Consider the following 16,732-nt stretch of genomic DNA (forward strand, 5'->3'; position numbering starts at 1 on the left):
AACAGCATAGACAAGGTTTTATGTCGAATAGTTGACTGGAATACTAAAAATAACACGCAAAGGGAATGAAACCCACAAGTTTGCAAACAATGTAACTTCACTAAAAATGCTATTTTTAAGTGAAATATTAAGCAAAAAAGAGTTCAGTCTCTCATATCGTATGTCTACAGTTTATTACAAATTGCCCTGTGCCAAAAATGGTTTTCGTCATTTTAGGGCCATTGTTCTTATGTATCCTATTTTGTTTTCTTTATTTCCACAAGTTTCCTCCCTATCCTGGCCACATTGTCTTGCAAGGTACAATTTATTTGTATGTTGATGACCATTGAATTCTTACCCAAGTGACCATTTGCCTCAAGAGTGAGTTCCAACTGGCTGTCTAAGCTTTGGAGACATGAGATTTGCACAAATGCAATTCCAGAAAAAAAATGTTGGACAGAGATGAGCACAGGGAATTTGGTTTCTTCCCAGGAGCAAATTGTGACATGACTACCATAATTCCAACAAAATCACTTAACTCTGCACAGACCAGTGATTAAAACTGGGACTTTACTCATATATGTCTCCTTTACCATTGCCTTAATCAGCTGGACCATCAGAATTAACTTTGCATTTTCTCACTTTCACAAAGCCCACAGTATCCATATCCAGTCAGAGAAAACAGAAACTGAAAATGTTGAAATTGCAGAGGTAGATCAACATGTATAAAGAGAAGAGTCAGGTGATCCAAAACATTAAACTGTTTTGTCTCTTTACAAGTGTTGACTTACTGCCTATGCATCTCCAGCATTTTATTATTTTGCTTATAAATTTCTGCATTTGCAGCTTTTTAAAAAATGTATTCGATCTCCTGAAAATGGATTTGCCATTAATCAAAGGAGAACATCTGGATTTTTGCGAAGTCAGACTGACTCTGGAGACATTTAAAAATGCAGGGCAGCACCTATTTCTGGGATTCCCGCAACATACCTGGTACAGGATAAGGGAGCTGGTTGTGAGCCCACACCCTGCATTCCGCAACTGGCCAGTATACTCCCCCACACTCTGTGTAATTTTCAAAGTGATGGATCTGCTCCCTGATGACATGTGGTTCATAGCCCCTCAGAGGAGTTATGAACTATAGTCTGGATTCATAAATGTTTAGAAAGTAATGTTTAAAAGGTCTTACCCATGCCCCCTCAATGTGCTCCATTCTCCCTCTGGCCATCTGTTTCTGTTGGTACATTTCTGAGATGGCATCATTGTGAATATTTGGCTGAGCTTCAAGACTCACTAATTGATTAACTCAGAAGTGGTCTATTTTTACAGGCTGAACTGGAGTGTTTACGCTGATTGTTTAACATCTTTATGAGGTTATAATAAGTTTTTTTAAACTTTTTTTTACAATGTCTATATGTTTATTTGGACACGATTCAGAGGTGTAAAATAAGGTAAATCTTTTGTTGTTGAAACTATGAATGGCTCTGTTAGATTGACACTTTTATTGGGCTTAAGAGCAGCACTTCTTTTTGAATGGGTGCTTTTTAAGTGCAATTCAAGACTTGCCATTGTTATTATATGGCTCATTAGTTCTATGGTGTATACTGGGTGAGTGGGCTTAGAGGATGCAGAGGGGACATGGGGGCATGAAGATGGCATGGGGAGTGGGTGGAAGGATGTGGGGTATGAGGGGTGAGAGCTAGAGAAACATAGAAAGTAGTAGCAGGAGTAGGCCATTTGGCCCTTGGAGCCTGCTCCGCCATTCATTATGATCATGGCTGATCATCCAACTCAATAGCCTGCTCCCGCTTTCCATATCCTTTGATCCCTTTTGCCCCAAGAGCTATATCTAACTCCTTCTTGAAAACATACAATGTTTTGGCCTCAACTACTTTCTGTGGTAGCGAATTCCACAGGCTGACCACTCTCTGGATGAAGAAATTTCTCCTCATCTCAGTCCTAAATGGTCGACCCCGTATCCTCAGACTGTGACCCCTGGTTTTGGACTCCCCCACCATCGGGAACATCCTTCTGAACCTTTAGAGCCTAACAGCCTTTAATACAACTGGGACGAAGTCCTGATGACCCGAGGCAGCCTTTCTAACCAGCCCACCTCGGCACTTGCTGACCTCAATGGCTACATCCAAACTGCTTCCCGAGTCGGCCGCCCCAACTTGATCCTACTCCCAACACCCTGGAATGAAAATAGTGCATGCAGGAGCTATTTATATGGAGACATGTTTGCAGAGTCAGGAAACTTCCCAAACTAAGCTTCCGGGCTCAGTGGTGAAAATCAGCCCCATTTTTTAATATGCTGCAAAATAATCTTAGAAAATGGAGTCCTACTGCAAATATTTACACCCACTTTGATGTGGAGAAATTTGGTTCTGCTGCTTGGGGAATTCATTGGTAAGAACCATTCTTGGAAACGCCAAGAACGCCATTCTTGGAGACAACCTGAAAATTGCATTCAACATCCATCAAGTTGACTGACTGGTGAAAATACCAACTAGACCACAGACCATTTAGAAGGCTTTTTGGAGGCTTTTAATTAAACTTCATGCTAAGTTTTTCGTTGAAGACTCAATCAGTAATGTATTGATATTGTAAGTCCAAGAGCATCGCTGCATACTTCTTTCAGATTCCAAACCTTTACCAAGAGTTTCCAGAATATCAATGGTCATGTCAAACTTTTTGGATTGCTCTGATTCACAGCATCACAGAATCATAAGATTTTTATGGTGCAGAAGGAGGTCATTTGGCCCATTGTGTCTGCACCAGTTCTCCGAATACCTAGTGCCATTCCCCTGCCTCCTCGCTATAGCCCTGTACATTCTTCCTTTTCAGATAAGAGCCTAATTCCCTTTTGAATGCTTCAATTGAACCCGCCTCCACCACACTCTTAGGCAGTGCATTCCAGACCCCAACCAACCACTGCGTAAAAAAGTTTCTCTTCATATCACTATTGCTTCTTTTGCCAATTACTTTAAACTTGTGCCCTCTCGTTTTCGATCCTTTCAAGAGTGGGAACCGTTTCTCCCTATCTACTCTGTCCAGACCCCTCATGATTTTGAATACCTCTATCAAATCTCCTCCCAACCTTCTTTTCTCTAAGGGAAACAGTCCCAACTTCTCCAAACCATCTTCATAACTGAATTTCCTCACCCCTGGAACCATTCTCATGAATTGTTTCTGCACCCACTCTAATGCCTTAACATCCTTCCTAAAATGCTATGCCCAGAACTGGGTGCTAGACTCTAGCTGAGGCCGAAATAATGATTTGTACAAATTCAACATAACCTCCTTGCTCTTGTACTTGATGCCCCTATTAATAAAGCTTAGGATACTGTATGCTTCGTTAACTGCTCTCTCAACCTGTCCTGCTGCTGTAAATGATTTATGCACATATACACCCAGGTGCACGTCGTTTAGAATTGTATCCTTTATTTTATATTGCCTCTCTTTCTATAGATTTTAAAAGGTCTAAATTTGAAGATTGATAGAGGGCAGACAGTAGCTCTCGTGGGTAGCAGCGGCTGTGGAAAAAGTACCACTATTCAGTTACTACAGAGATTTTATGAGCTCCAGGAAGGAATGGTGAGAAACTAGAGTCTCTGTTCACTAAGTAATTATGAATCGTGAAACGGTCATTTCAAAAATAATTTAAAGTGAATCACCAAAATAATCAACCATGCTAAAATAATTGCAATGTACTGTCATAGTTTGTGCTTTGATTGCAGTTGTATAAAAGTTATAGCTATGACATTGACTGCTGGCTGGAACAGTTTTTACATCAATACCTAATGTGCATTCTGTAATTTTTCTAGGCCATTACAAAGCCTACATCATGGTGTGACTTGTACATCAATTTATGGTCGTAATGGTTGAAACAGAAACAGAGAATAGTGTTTGTATGTTTAGAACAATTTTATATCAATGAGAAAGCTTTAGATCATCTTATCAGAAAGACAGTACATTAAGAGAAATAAATTGGCCTAGAAATTAAGTTGCGAAATATTAGGTTAAAGGCTCAACACACACACTTCTGAAATTCCTGTGTTATTTTAGTGGAGGTGTCAATATTAACACTTGCAGTGACACAGTGGAGAGAGGAATTTTAGATGAACACGGTAGGATGAATTGTTGTACCTATTATTCTAGTGTAATTTCAAGGCTTTTGTATTAAAAATTGAAGTGGAAGATTCATATCCCTTGAAACCATCCTGCCAATCCCAATGTTGGTAGCTTGAAATTCAGGCAAGATGTGGTCCAAAAAGAAATCAAGGGCTACGCTTTTTCAACAACAGCGGTAACACAGAGTAAAATTTCAAAATTTGGAACTGTGGCAAATAGTGAGGATGATACTAATCGACTGCAACAGGGCATAGATAAGGCAGCAGAGTGGGCAGACAAGTAACAAATTGAATTTAATACAGAGAAGTGTGAGGTGATACATTTTGGCAGATGGGATAGGGAGAGGTAATATAATCGTAATGGCACAGTTCTAAAGAGTATGCAAGGCTCATGTGCATAAATCTTTGAAGGTGCCATGACATATTGAGTGAGTTTCTTAGTAAAGCATATGACATCTTGAGCTTCATAAATAGAGGTATTGAGTACAAAAGCAGGGAAGTTATGCTGAACCTTTATAAAACTCTGTTTAGTCACTAGAGTATTGTGTCCAGTTCTGGTCATCATAATTTAGGAAGGATGTGAAGGTCCTTGAGAGGTTGCATAGGAGATTTACCAGAATGGTTTCAGGGATGAGGGAATTTAGCTACAAGGTCATTTTGGAGAAGGGGGGGGTTGTTCTCCTTGGAGCAAAGGAGATTGAGGGGAGATCTGATAGAGATGTGCAAGATTATGACAAGTTAAAATAATGTGGACAAAGAAAAGCTGGTCCCATTAGTTGATGGTACAAGAACTAGGGGATACAGATTTAAGGGGGAGAATATTCTCCCCGTCGGGTGGGCCAGTCGGAAAAGGCGTGGGTGGGCATGGAGCCAATCACTGCCCATGATCGGCTGCATGCTGCCATTTTGTGTGGGTGGACCAATTAAGGCCCGCCCAATGTGACACACGCCCGGAAGTGCTCAGCGCTACCTGTGCGGGCAGGGGGAGGAGGGAGAGTCAGGTCCTGCACTATTTTGTGTGCATGCACGCGAAAGAGTGCAGAAATCTCCCTGAGGCACGAAGCTGCCTCAGGGGGATTATAAAGGTGGAAAAAATAAAAAAATAAAATTGTTCAGACATATCCCTTCATGTGACAGTGTCACATGAGCTGGGACATGTTTATGAATTTTCACAAAAAATTTTATTTAATTAAACCAGCCGTGGATGAGGTTTCATGAAAAATGTGAAGGCCGCCTGGGCTCTTTGCCTACCTGCCAACCTTAAGGTTGGATGGGCAGCACTGACAATCACTTTAATTAGTTTATTAATGGCCTTAACAGGCCTTTGACAGTTCAGCGGGTGCGCACCCGACTCCATTGCGTGCCCGCCAAAAGGAAGATCAGAATGACGTGCGGTGACGTCAGGACACAAGCCCAACATTACCGCGCGTCATTTTATGCGTTGGCGTGCAGGGCCTGTCCCCGCACTCCAAACAGAGGATTCTGCCCCAGACTTCTGGCAATAGGCACAAGAGGGATGTGAGGAAGAAGTTTTTTACACTGCGAGAGGTAATGACCTTGAACTCATTGCCTACGAGGGTGATGAAAGTGGAGACAATGAACAAAAAGGAAATTGAATGGCCACTTGAGGGAATTAAACTTGCAGGGCTATAGGGACAGGTCAGGGGAATAGATCTGACTAGATTGCTCTACACAGAATCAACATGGTCTCAATGGACTGAATGGCCCCCTTCTGTGCCATAATGACTCTATGAACTGAATTTTTAGTTGACTCCAGAAGTGAAACCAGAGGCAGGTGGGCCGGGAATTTCCTGCTGCTAGCTGACCGTTGCAGGACCTCCATAAGACCCTGTCTGACATGAGTGACTGTTTTTAATTTGTCAGATTTCAAAAGTGTTTCTCACACACCTCCACCTTGAAGTTCCCTCTCTCTGCCTTATCTGCACATGCAGGCTGCAGCTTCTTCTGTGCAGCAGGTACTCCTTAATTGGACAGCGAGTGCACCCTCTGGCCAAGAATTGGCATTTTAATCAAAAATTGGGGGTTATAAGTCACACTCATGCTGTGCAGTGTCAGGACCCAGAAATTATCTTGACGTTGGGCTCCGACCACAGAACAAATTCACCCCTATGACTTTGAATGACTCTAAGGTCAGTTGTTTTTTGCCCATCCTGTTTTCTCTGCCACTCTTAGTGTTCCAACTTTGGTTGGTCATACTGCTGGAGGCGTAACCTCCTGACTCTAACCACCCCACCTCTACACTTCTCCCATTGGTTCCAACATGAGTATAATTGTGGCACAGCGGCTTCCCACACCAATTTGAAAGTGAATGGACTCTCATTAACTGAATGGCTGATTCTTGACTGTCATTCAGACACACCTTTTACCCATGTCCAAAATTTTAATAACTAATACACCAAAGTTTTCAAAAAGCATTTTTTTAACAACTCTATGATATTTCTCTTGGGTTGCTTGCAGATGTGTCCTGGAGATCAATCTCTGATTCCTGGAGACTTCAGGACAATTCTGAAGTTTTGACAACCTTAGCCACTCTCCTGAGCTGATGATCCTCAATGGAGTACGGCTCCAGAGGTTCAGAAGCTCTGCAATATCTCAGCATGTAATTAATCTTCAGTAGAAACTGGTCATTAATGTTTGTGTTTTCAGGCTGGAAAACCAGGGAAAAAAATTTCACATTTCACAGGGCTGTGCCCTGTGTCCTAATAACACCTGAAAAACATCCAATATCATTTTGGCTTTGGATGACTTTTAGGCACCCAGGGCATCCGTCTAAAACAGACAATAGGTCCCCTTCATATGCTTATGAGGAGTATAATGTTTTGGATCCCTCGAGCAAATTAAGCTGCCTGGCATGGAACAGGACAAGCTGGCATGGTTGGGTGGTGTAGATGTGGCTAATAATCAGCCGTGTGAGAAAGGTAAGTAAAAAAAAAAAATTTAATTTGACTTCAGTGGAAATAAAAATTGAGGGAAAGATATAAATTGGGCTGTCAACTTGTTATATCTGTTAATACTTATCCCCATGTGAGTTTGAAGAAGCATCTGGTTTCTAATTTGAAGTTCTCCCAGGAATTGCAGTTGAGAATAAGACAAAAGCCATTACCACAATGTCAGAATGATCAAGGGTGTTGTCCTCATAATCTTTTTTTCCTTACTTTGAAGGTTTGTGTTGAATATAAATAGTAAGGGTCAAAGTCTTTTACAATTTATAGATTGTCTTATGTCCTTCTATTTGTTTCAAAAATAATATAATTCAGTGTCCAAAAGGAATAATTAATGATTCTTTTAGTTACTTTTATGCTGCTTTATCTTCAGGTCTACATTAATCCATAAGTGGCAGCATAGTTCAAAAGCCAAATCCTGATCTGACTCCAATGCACTGCTTGGGCTTAATACCATGTAAAGTGTAAACTGGTTGGTGTGTGAAGCCAGTTTTGAAAGACACGGATGTGCAGAGCTCTCTTTTAGTGAGCAGACTGCAGCATTATTCGACTATTGCGAAATATGCTTTGCATTCTTCAGTTACCCATCTGAGACATGCAATTTATTATAACCACAACCTTACAGGGTATTTTGGTAAAGGTTCTCAAAATATTGGCCCCATTGTTGAGCTGTTTTTAATTAAACAATATACAGTGTTAGATTACCTGTGTGACAAATATCCCAGAATATTGATAAGCAACTATGTTATTGTAGTAATTATACTTTTGGGAAACATTGGACTGTAGCTTTTAGAATAATCCTCTGTTGTAAGATCACATGATCTGTATAAACCAATGTGTTAACAGTGTGGGGAACCTCTGCAGGAGAGTTCATCTTTAGTCATGGAGTTTGATGCACATGTGTAGTTGCTGCTGCTATCTTGTAAATAAAGTTAAATATTTCCACTAAGAAAAGTTGTCTGAAGATCAGCTCTATAACAAACTGGCGATGAAGATAAATCAGATTCGGGGCTGTTCTTCACCCAGTAATTGTGAGTATCTAAGTTCGTTAAAAATAAAAGAAGATATCCTCATCCAAAATGCTAGTTTGGCAGAATCAATCCCTTTGAGCCAGCCACAGGTGATTGGTCTCAATATATAGAATATCTTGCATTCTTCTTTAAAGCAAACAAAATCACGGCAGAGGAAAAGAGGAGAGCTGAGTATTTATGGGAGCAAGACCTACAGTTTAATTCGAAGCTTGACGGCCCCCAGTGCCACAGTTTCAAAGACTTTCAGTGAATTAATGGACTTCGTTAAGGGACATTTTCAACTCAAGCTCTCAGTCACAATGCAGATGTTCAGGTTCAATTCACGGAATAGAGTCCTGGGGAGACAATTGCTCCCTACATGGCGAAATTAAAACAACTAACAGAATATTGTGATTTTGGTGAAACTCTGAATGATATGCTCAGAGATTGTTTGGTATGTGGTGCGCAGGAAGACACTATTCAGTGAAGATTGCTGACTGAAGTGAATCTTGATTTTAAGAAAGTGTTAAAAATAGCGCTGGTGACGGAAAGGAATTCACAAGCAATTCAACTAGCTCCTAGTTGGGCGGGAACAGTCAGCTAAAAGTGGCGCGAAAAGCAGAGACGCCGCCGCGAAGCGGGAAACAGCCCCCACTAACCGATAAATGAGAGGAAGCTTAGCAACTAAATTGAAAAATAATTTTAATCGATGTGGAAACAATCAGTCTTCTAGCGATTGGCAATTTTAAAAAGTAGAATGTTATTTTTGCCATAGAAGTAGACGCATAATGAGACAGTGCAAAGTGAGATTTAAACAGGCCTCCAAACAACAAAAGAAATTCAATGAAGTCTATTGTGTAGAAGAGCCAGAAACAACCAATTCTGACACTTATTCATTATTCAACATGAAAGTTGGGAAGACAGAGCCAATGTTTGTTGCAGTGCAAGTGAATGGAATGGAAGTAGACACGGGTGCTTCTACCACTGTAATAGGAGAACACACTTTCAGTTATTTAGATAAAGGTGATCAACAATTAAATTTGGAACAAGCATCTGCCAAGTTGAAAATGTACACAGGCAAAGAAATCCAAGAAAAAGGTCTCATCAGAGCAACTGTTCATTATAGACCTGTCGGCACAGCTATCAGTGATGGTGGTAGAAGGTGAAGGGCCAAGCCTTCTAGGACGTGATTGGTTGAAAGTGACTGATCTGAAAACTTCCAGTTGCAAGCAGGTGGACTACCAGAGCTGCTAAAAAAAATGACACCGTCTTCAAGGATGAACTGGTAAAAATCCAAGGCCTATAGGCCAAGATTTACGTGGACCCAGAAGCAACCCCTCACTTCTTGAAAGCAAGACTGGTGCTGTACGCCTGAGAGAGAAGGTTGACACTGAGTTGAACCAGCTAGAGAGCCTGGGTGTCATAAAAGCGGTTCAGTTCTCAGAGTGGGCAACACCCAAAGTCCTTGTCCTTAAACCAGACCAAACTGTCCAGATTTGTGGGGACTGTAAACTAATGGTTTACAGAGCAGCCAAACTGGACAGGTACCCTATTCCCAAGATTGAAGACTTCTATGCCAAGCTAGCAGGAGGGACAACGTATACAAAGCTTGACATGACTCATGTATATCAGCAACTGGAGCTGGATGATGACTTCCAGGAATTCGTAACCATAAATACCCACAAAGTGTTATATCAATATACACGCCTGCCCTTTGGTGTTTCCTCAGCCTGTGCTATTTTTCAGAGGACAATGGCGAGCTTACTACAGGTTGTGGTCTACTGAACGATGTACTGATAACTGGATTCACAGAAAACTAAGCTAGAGGAAGTCCTGAAATTATTTTTACAAGCAGGAGTACGCCTGGAGAAAGAAAAATGCACTTTTCAAGCAAATGAAGTCATTTATTTGGGCCATCGGGTGGATGCCCAAGGGTTACACCCTATTGAAGTGAAGGTTAAAGCAGTAGAGAGGTGTCTGCACCTAAGAACACCTCTGAACTTAAATCATTTTTAGGGATGATAAATTATTATGGGCGATTTCCACCAAATTTATCCACAGTTCTAGCCCTTTTACATTCACTGCTAAGGGAAAAAACAGCGTTGGTTTTAGGAGGCACCCCAAAAAGAAGTCTTCATGAAAGTAAAACATCTCTAACGCTGTTCAAATTTATTAGTGCATTATGACCAAACGAAGGAATTGGTACTAACCTGCGATGCGTCCCCCTGTGGAGTGGGAGCAGTACTATCTCACAAAATGGACGATGGTACAGAAAGGCCAAAAGGTAATGTATCCAGGACACTTACCACAGCTGAAAAAGGATATTCCCAGATTGAAAAGGAAGGTCTGTCGATTATTTTTGGTGTAAAAAAATTCTACCAATATGTGCACGGGTGACATTTCACGATAGTATCAGACCACAAACCACTTTTGGATGTGTTTAGCGAGGAAGACTATGCCTCCTATAGGCTCTGCAAGAATACAAAGATGGGCCCTAGTTTTGACAGCATATGAATACACCTTTGTACATATACCAGGGATTCATATAGCAAAAGCCGATCCCTAAGTTGCCTTCCTTTGCAAGAGAGTGATGAACATGTTCCAATTCAACAGGAGCTCGTATTAGTGATGAATTTTCTAGATTCCTCACCAGCCTGTGACCGGCAAATAAGAAACTGGATAAATCATGATCCAGTCCTGTCTCGAGTGAGAGACCAAGTGTTACATGATTGGTCCCAGGAACCAGTCTCTGATGAACTGAAGCCGTTTTTCAACTGAGACACAAAATGAGCAGTCAGGATGATATTCTATTATGGGGTGGATGGGTATTAGTTCCTGCACAAGGAAAGGAGCCACTTTTAGTAGAGCTACACAGTGCTCATCCATGGACTCCTGAATTAAGATGATAGCATGGAGTTATCTTTGGTAGCAGGGGTTGGACAGCGATATTGAAACTGTGGTAAAACACTGTGCAATGTCAACAGCTACAAAAGTTGCCGGTGGCAGCCTCATTGCACCCATAGGAGTGGCCTGGTAGACCCTGGGTGCGATTGCACATTGATTATGTAGGTCCTTTCCTTGGAACCATGGCCAGAATGTTTACCTCGTCGGGCGGGGTTTTTTAATTTTAATTTTTATTTCTTAAAATCTTCTGCTCCCTGAGGCAGCTCTGATCCTCAGGGAGTTTTTCCTGTGTGCACCTGCATGCATGCGTGAACTTGTATGATCACCCTCCTCCCCCTCCCACACAGGCAGTGCTGAGCATTACAGCGCGTGTTTCACGCTGGGTGGGCTATAATTGGCCTGCCAGTGTGAAATTGCAGTCTGGCCCCAATCGCGGGCAGCGGTTGGCTTCCTGACCACTCCCACTCATCCCTGCCAAGCCTGCCTGACAAGGGCAAAATTCTGCCCCATGTTTCTGCAGATTATAGATGCTCATTCCAAGTAGTTAGACGTTTATGAGGTAAAGTCGCCAACGTCTGACGCTACTATAGAAAAACTATGCCAGAGCTTCGCCACCCATGGATTGCCGGAGATAATAGTCTCAGATAGTGGTACTGCATTTATGATCGCTAAACTCTAATGATAAATCAGCCTCTGCGGTGTCAACCACGTGAAGACCGCACCGTACCATCCCTCATCAAACAGACTAGCGGAAACTTTTAAGGCGGGCATGAAGAAGTTATCAGATGATTTGTTGGAGCCCAAACTTGCTAGTTTTCTATTTCACTACAGAATTACCCCCCACACTATGACAGGAGCAACACATCGGGAATTACTGATGAGGCACCGTCTTCGGACAAGACGAAGCCTAATACTTCTCAATTTGGAGGGGAAGGTGGAGAAAAGTCAAGGGAACCAAAAAGCGACTCATGATTTGCATTGTCGTGAGCGACAAATTACAGTTGGAGAAGCAGTATATGTAAAGAATTTTGTAGAGTGTAAAGTGGAGGACCGAAGTGGTTACCTGGTAAAGTAAGCTCTGTAACCAGACCATTGTTGTACAACGTGAAAGTGGAGGGCCAGATCACCCATAAGCATGTGGATCATTTATGAAAAAAGGAGATACCCCAACAAAATGATGTTCCACCTGTAACCATTACTGATGAAGTTGCTCAACCAAGGACAGATATGCCTATGTCTCTGTTGGAGTGGAAGACACTGAAGTGCATGTGTCTAATGAGGTACCTGATGTTAATGTGGTTCCAGAAAATGTGGTCCCTTCAAAAGAATCTGAAGTCGTGGAGCTATGATGTTCCACATGGATCAGGAAAGACCTGAAAGACTGAACTTATAATTTCATGACCTGTGTAAATATTGTAATGTCATGAGATAAATATCCTTGCAAATACAAAATGTATAGAAAAATTAAAGGGGGAGGAATGTAGTACTTATAGTTTTTGGAAATGTAAGACTGTAGCTTTAAGAATAATCCTGTGTTGTAAGACCACATGATCTATGTGAACCAACGTGTTAGCAATGCAGTGTTCCTCTGGAGGAGAGTTTTTCTTTAGTTATAGATTTTGATGCACACTTGTAGTTGCTGCTGCTGTCTTGTAAATAAAGTTAAATGTTTCCACTAAGAAAAGTTGTCTGAAGATCAACTTTATTACAGTTATAGGTATATGTAATCTGTTTTATATTATAATACAGAGAAAAAAATAATTTTGTGCAATATCTTTTCTGCTACCAGATTACAGTTGATGGCCATGATATACAGTCACTAAATATCAGGCATTTTCGAAAGTTCATTGGTGTGGTCAGCCAAGAGCCTGTACTTTTTGCTACAACAATTGCTGAAAACATACGATTTGGACGTGAAGATGTTACGGATACAGAAATTGAGACAGCTACTAAAGAAGCAAACGCTTATGATTTTATAATGAAACTTCCTGATGTAAGTGAGATGCTGCAACCTTCAAAGGGATGTTCTCTGCATCAAAACATGTTTGATAAAACTTTTATTGTTCTGTGCATATGATGTAATTGCACAAGATAGAATAAAATTAATCACTGCTTCATTGTATGTGGAAAAACAGTGATGGCAATGATGATAAAAATGTTTGCCGATTACTTTTTCACAAAGGCTATAATATAACAGATTACAATATAACCTGTGACAAAATCCTTATTTGAAACTAAATAGAAGAGCAATTTGATCAACAGGAATTTTTTCCCACAGGTGACAGTCATAGGCTAGAACCTTCTTCCCTGCAGGAAATGAGGAAGGAGAGGAGCAGGGCAGGGAATTTGGCAGGCTAACGTCGGGACCAATACCCAATGCCTTTCCGCCTCCACTGGAAGCAGATGGGAAGGCCCATCTTTTTGTTCCATCCAACTGTGTCTTGAAACTCTTTCGAGTTATCAACAGTCACAGATTGCAACTCTTTCGAGTACAATCACAGTTCTTGGTTTCCGGGAGTGGGATATGAACCCACAACCCTCTGATTCAAAGGCGAGGGTGCTATGAACTGATCCACAGCTGACACCTCTGCGGGAAGGCCCATGGTTGACCTTCCTGACTCATTTTCACATGAGTCCCTTAAGTGGCCAATTAGCAAGCACTTAAAGGCCTCTTCCTGTATCTTCTGCAATCTTCCCAGCTCCAGACGGACCTGCTATCAGTCAGCCTGCATGACTGGTAAAACTGTGCGGGCTGCATGTGGGCTGAGGGGACGGGGGACGGGGGTCTCTCGATCTGCCCTAATCTGTGCATGATCAAAGGCAAGGACACGGGGGTGGCTACTGAAACTGTCCTTGTTGCTGACCCCTATGGCTCCCCTCTCCCCGTGATCACCACCCCTCGAGAACCCCTCTCCGCGCCCCACCCCCTTGACAGCACTTACTTTTTTCCTGGTTTGCTGTGCGATTCTAGGACTCCAGGGGGTGTTGTTCCAACAGCAGCCGCGGTCTCTGAAAGTGAGCGGAGCCTCATGTTGGACAGGCACAGGTGCTGCCTGGGAGTGCGATCAGTGGGTGGGTGGAGATGCAGGTCAGCTCAGATGGACAACTGAAAGAGAGCCCCAGCAGGCTTCATGAAGGGGAAATCATGCCTGACAAATTTATTAGAATTCTTTGAGGAGGTAACAAGCAGCATAGATAAAGGGGAACCAGTAGATGTAATATATTTGGATTTCCAAAAGGCATTTGATAAGGTACCGCACATAAGGCTACATAATAAGATAAGAGCCCATGGTGTTGGGGGTAGTATATTAGCATGGAAAGAGGATTGACTAACTAAAAGGCGGCAAACGGTTGGGATAAGAGGAGCATTTTCAGGATGACAATCTGTAACTATTGGAATGCCACAGGCATCAGTGCTGGGCCACAGCTGTTACAATATAAATTAATAACTTGGATGAGGGAAGTGAATGTACTCTCACCAAGTTTGCAGATGACGCAAAAATAGGTGGGAAGGCAAGCGGTGAGGATGACACAAAGAGTCTACAGAGGGATATAGACAGGTTAAGTGAGTGGGCAAAACTTGGCAGATGGAGTATAATGTGGGAAAATGTGAGGTTATGCATTTTGGCAGGAAGAATAGAGGAGCTGAATATTATTTAAATGGAGAAAGACTGAAGAAAGTTGCAGCACAGAGGGATTTGGAGGTCCTTGTGCATTAATCCCAAAAAGCTAGCTTACAAGTTCAGCAGGTAGTAGGAAAGGCAAATAGAATGTTGGTCTTCATTTCAAAGGGAATGGAGTAGAAAAATATAATGCTAAAACTATACAAGGCACTAGTTAGACCACACCTAGAATACTGTGAACAGTTTTGGTCCCCTTATCTAACGGTAAGTCCCAACTTCTGCTTGTCCAGATGTGTTCTGGGATGGCGTGTTTTCCCACCGGCTTAACTGTAAATCTGGTGTGGGGGGACAATTCTGGTCGAGCTTTACTTTGCATCCCATTGGTGGGATGCAAATTGGGTTCATGCCGGCCTTCCGCGAGATTTGTGTTCTGCCATGGCAAATGCCGTCAGGTGATCCTGCTATGCTTTCACGCTGGCGTGAAACCGATTTCTGTCCCTCACGCCAGATTCAACCCCCTCCCCCCCCACCCCCACCACCAACCATGAGTCCCGACATCAACAGGACCGACAATTCCGCCCTTGGTATCAGAAACAAATTGCCTGGGCAAACATGGAGGTGGATGATGTGACCAATGTCAGAAATGAACAGGATAGATATTAGCCAAAGAAAGGCATTAAAGGGTCTGTGAGACGGAGAGAAAAAAAAGAATGAGACATGCTGAAACATTTTTCTTTCCCTTTCTTCTCTACCTTGTCTCCACCAGCACCATTCAAGGCACCACAAGGCCAACAGGGTCCCTCCCAGTTGGGGAATGCCTGGCCTCTGCTTAACACAACCACTGCAACAATGTAACCAAGTTGAGGAACTTTGTGCAAGGTACTTTGTGGGTTGAACTCCCATGCAATCATCCACTGCAATGCATAATTCTTTTCTTACTGTGGCGTCTAAATGACACTGCTATCCTTAAAAGGGTTAACTGTATGAAACAAAGATTTGTAATTAAGTGTTTGTACAGTGACGAATTTATATGATCTATACTTTGTGTTTCATTGCAGAAATTCAACACCCTTGTTGGGCAGAGAGGTACACAACTGAGTGGAGGACAGAAACAGAGGATTGCAATTGCCCGGGCTCTCGTGCGTAACCCTAAGATTCTTCTGTTAGATGAAGCCACTTCTGCCCTTGACACAGAGAGTGAAGCTGTGGTTCAAGCAGCATTGGATAAGGTACATGTAGATTTTAGTTACCAAACACGTTAATTGTACCAATTAAGCAAAGAAACGTCATCATACATTTGTGGAACATGTGCTAATTAGTATTTGTCCTGGGACATGTAGTTGTAGGAAATGCCTAATGTCATTCGGGAAACAAATGAGCAATTAGCACAAGAACTCAATTACTTTCAAACATAGGGTGGAATTGTCCATCTGGCATCGTGCGTGTTCAGTGGTGTGAGCAGACAATATGGTGAGAAGGCCAAGAATCAGTTTCACAAAGTCGTGAAATCAGTTTGCGATCATCCACTCAGCCTGTCGATGATGGGCTGCGTTTCCCACCATCGGACATTGGGAATTTCATTGTAATACATCAGCATATCATTATAAGGCTAGCCCGCCGGAATCATCCCCCCCGCCACTGGATTGTCCGCCTGGGTGATGCCCAAAGCGTTTCACAACAGCAAGTTAAAGACGTGCACTTGGCAGACTGCATTTTGAGGGGAACTTGGAGGTGAGTGCACAGTAACGTTGCAGAACGCTCGCAAGATAGGCATGTTGGACTTCAAGGCTGAGGTGCGTTGTTGGTGTGGGGGGGTCAAAAGCTGCCCTGCGGTTGAGGCGACTTTGGGGTGGGGGTGGCAAAGGCTGCTCTGCGGTTGAAGATAGCGCACAAGCACGTGGGGGGATGGTGCTAGAGTGGACGAGGGAAGCGGCTACGCATTAGGGACTCCTTATATAAAGTGACCATTCTTTTGCAGCTGAGACAGTTCAGGCGCAACCACATTGATATGATTGGAACCGGGTCTCTAGCTTGGCTGCCCACTCAAGTTACGCGCAGGAATCTAAGTGCCACCAAGTGCTCCAGAGCTTTTCACCCGTCGGATACAGACTGCAAACTAA

The 16,732-nt window shown here is 42.5% G+C and overlaps 1 protein-coding gene across 1 annotated transcript in view; it reads left to right on the top strand.

The window, feature by feature from the left end:
- The window catches only part of LOC144678868 (ATP-dependent translocase ABCB1-like), a 146,840-nt gene that overhangs the window by 47,627 nt on the left and 82,481 nt on the right, over positions 1-16,732 (top strand). The window contains exons 12-14 of the mRNA XM_078538864.1: positions 3,451-3,576; positions 12,779-12,982; positions 15,671-15,841. Of these exons, the coding sequence (XP_078394990.1) occupies positions 3,451-3,576; positions 12,779-12,982; positions 15,671-15,841 (501 nt within the window). The remainder of the gene's footprint in view (positions 1-3,450; positions 3,577-12,778; positions 12,983-15,670; positions 15,842-16,732) is intronic.

Source organism: Cetorhinus maximus, chromosome 3, assembly GCF_964194155.1.
Source record: "Cetorhinus maximus chromosome 3, sCetMax3.hap1.1, whole genome shotgun sequence".
In the NCBI taxonomy this organism is placed as follows: Eukaryota; Metazoa; Chordata; class Chondrichthyes; order Lamniformes; family Cetorhinidae; genus Cetorhinus; species Cetorhinus maximus.